The sequence below is a fragment of the Schistosoma mansoni genome, chromosome 2 (genome assembly GCF_000237925.1).
Source record: "Schistosoma mansoni strain Puerto Rico chromosome 2, complete genome".
NCBI lineage: Eukaryota > Metazoa > Platyhelminthes > Trematoda > Strigeidida > Schistosomatidae > Schistosoma > Schistosoma mansoni.
Genome location: NC_031496.1, coordinates 19,083,388 through 19,086,717, shown reverse-complemented (window position 1 = coordinate 19,086,717; position 3,330 = coordinate 19,083,388). Strand labels below are relative to the sequence as shown.

Below are 3,330 nucleotides of genomic sequence, written 5' to 3'. Positions count from 1 at the left end.
ACAATTATTAGAGTTTTTTTCTTGTTCCTCTTAATTTATAACTCTGTATTTACAACTATTGAATTTTATGGTACTATGTTTTAACAGATTTTGCGTGATTTTTCAGTTATCTAAAATTCAGGACTCCTAGTCTTATCTTTCTATCTTGCGATCCCTCTTTCTTCCAATTATTAAATAAACAAATATCGGATAAATAGGTAAACTAATTATCTAAATGTATAAGATGATGATAATACATGAGTTCGAATCGCAGAATAACTCTCAAAGTCACGTACCAGACAACTGTACTTGTCAGAAATGAAACTCATAGCTTACATATCTGAACCGTAATCTTATATACGATGAGTTAATAATCATTTATTTGTATAAGTACCATAACTGATGTGACTTTAATATTTCATAATGATATAAACTCTGTATATTTTAGAAAACGAAATATGGAACAAAGTTTACGATTCTGTTGGTATTTACTTCCGACTTTATTGGCATCGATAACAAAATATGCAGTTCGTTTAATTTTATTACCGATTTTCATCATATTTATTCTTGGTCATGCTGTGAAATATTTCAAGAAAAAGTCTAAATTGCGTATCAAATTATTACGTAAAAGGCAATCAATAACTCAACGAATGGATCAGCTGAAGGAACATCTTTCATCCACGAAAAGCACATCAAATATTGATTTACTATCAGTTACAGATCTGAATTTAGATACTATTCAAGAACGTTTAGTTGAAGGCAAATTTACATCAGTTGACTTGTTACACGCTTATCAAATGAAGGCTTTACAATTATATGACTCAGGAAACTCAGGAATATGTGAATTTCTTGATGAAGCTGAGGAATTGGCTGTTGACCTTGCTAATATGAATCGCTTACCCACAAGTAAACAAACATTGGTTGGTATTCCTGTTAGTTTAAAAGAATTGTGTTCGATCAAGGGATATGATATAACGTTTGGTTTGATAAACCGATGTAATAAACCATCACATAAAGATTGTTGCATAGTGGAAGTACTTAGACATGAAGGAGCAATACCTTTTGTTCTGACAGCAACTTCTCAAACAGCTCTATCTCTGAGTGGAATAAATCCAGTGTTTGGTGATATGTCCAATCCTCATTCATCAGAACATGAAACAGGCGGAAGTTCTAGCGGTGAAGGTGTACTTTTAGGTCTACGGGGATCTCCAGTTGGAATTGGAACAGATTTGGCTGGAAGTATACGAATTCCTTCGGTGTTCTGTGGTCTTGTTGGTTTAAAACCAACAACTAATCGTATTAGTAGTAAAGGTGTAGGTGTGATCGGTCATAAAAAGTCAATATTATTGAGAGTATGTGTTGGACCAATGGGTAGAAGAGTGGATGATCTAGCTAAATTAATGCGTACACTTTTAACAACAAAAATGTTTCAAATGGATCCGTATGTGCCACCATTACTGTTTAATGATATGATCTACGCGGGTATAGATAAGCCGAAATTGACAATCGGATATTATGTGACTCTAGAGGATCCACTAATTATTACTAGCGTTCCAAGTGTTCGAAGAATAGTGAATGAGTCAGTGGACATTCTAAGACAACGCGGTCATATATTGTTACCGTTTCATCCACCTAACATAAAATGGGCTTATGAATTAGGTATGAAGGCGATTTCTGTTGACACAAAATATCATGTTCAAGAGGCTTTGTTTGCAGAACCACTAAATGAACACACTAAATTTCTTCGTCTTTTAATTAATACCCCACACTGGCTGAAAGTTATGATTGATAAATTATTGACAATTATCTTTGGTAGACCAGCTGCAGTTACAAGTTTCTTGGATGGTCCTAGAGGCGAAGCGGAAACATTAAACTTAATCTCAGATATTGAGTTTTATAGACATGAATTTCAAAGAGCTATGGAAGAAGCTGGTAATTTAGATGCAATCATTTGTCCAGTTTTCCCCTTCCCCGCGTTTCCAAAGTCTGCTAAATCGATGTTTGTTACACCAGCTGTTGCTTATACAGTGTTGTTTAACATGCTAGATTATCCAGCTGGAACAGTTCCAATGGGATATGTGAATAAAGAAGATGTACAAAACTCAAATGTGTTGGCTGAAGAATACAAGAAAGTTGGCAATCGATATCTTTATAATGTATTTAAGTATCAGGAAACAAGTGAAGGCTTACCGGTCGGTGTACAAATCATTGGTAAACCATGGCAAGAAGAGCGTGTGCTATATGTTATGAAAGAACTGGAGACATCAAGAACACTGACTGAATAGTTAGAACTGTTATTTTAGAACTTATTTCTTCATTTGACTTAGTTTGATCATATATTATCGCGTTGCTGTAAAATATTCATTACCATTTAATCTACAAAAAAGTATAATATTTTAGTGTGAAAAAAACTGGATTCAGCTTCCGAATTTTCAAACCTACTAACCTCCTTCACTGAAATATAAAAATTTCTAGACATTGTTTAGTTTTTGTTCACGCTGTATTTCAAATGTATAAATTGTAGTCCTAAATATCAATGGGAAGATTCAAACAAACAATACCAAGTGAATTTAAAGTTCACCCCATTGCACAAGCAAGTGGTTATCAGGACTCAGTAGCTGAGTGGATAACACGGTGGCGTTTGAAGCCAGCGGCACTGGGTTCGAGTCACAGAGTGAACATTAACTCTGAGATGCAGGTGCATGCAGCTGACGAGTTCTAAATAAGACGAAACGCGCATCCTGGATTCCACTGCTAGCCACTATCCATCTTTGCTTATAATAACAAATATTTGTTGAAATCGAAACAGAAATTCATTATTAGCCAATGGACAGCAATTTATCTACGATTTTCATTTATTTTAAGTACTAGTTAGTTACAGTAATTGTTATGCAGAGAATTATACTCAGTATTCTTTATTACACTAATGTGGTTTGAACTGGGTATCCTATAAATTTTGTCCGATCTCCTTCAATACATAATATTGTTTATCATAATACTTGTGTCACACCTTGCTTTCAATTGTTCAAAATATTCCTGGAATCCCTCCAAAATCAGACATTTCAACTGTATCTCTTGGGTTATTGAGTGTTTCAATTATTGTGTAATATAGAAGTCTTACATACGCATAATATCCAATCCACTGATTTTATAATGTAGATTTTTCCAGTTTTGATAGTTGTTTATTATTCACATGAAATTTCCTTATTACCGTTGCTACTACAACTCAATCCCCATAATCCTAGATTTCAGCTTGCTCGTCTCCACATCATCTAAATTCATCAGTGTTCAATAAATTGTAAGTTGTTTAACCGGTGATTAAGAACGATGGTCTACCTAGGTGACAGAAAT

The 3,330-nt window shown here is 34.2% G+C and overlaps 1 protein-coding gene across 1 annotated transcript; it reads left to right on the top strand.

The window, feature by feature from the left end:
• Positions 1-297: 297 nt before the first annotated feature.
• Positions 298-2,264, top strand: Smp_167750 (putative fatty-acid amide hydrolase; the record flags this gene model as incomplete). The annotated part of the gene is made up of 2 exons (XM_018795980.1): positions 298-326; positions 428-2,264. The coding sequence occupies 2 exons, from the start codon at positions 298-300 to the stop codon at positions 2,262-2,264; spliced, it is 1,866 nt and encodes a 621-aa protein (XP_018650238.1).
• Between the last annotated feature and the right edge of the window lie 1,066 nt (positions 2,265-3,330).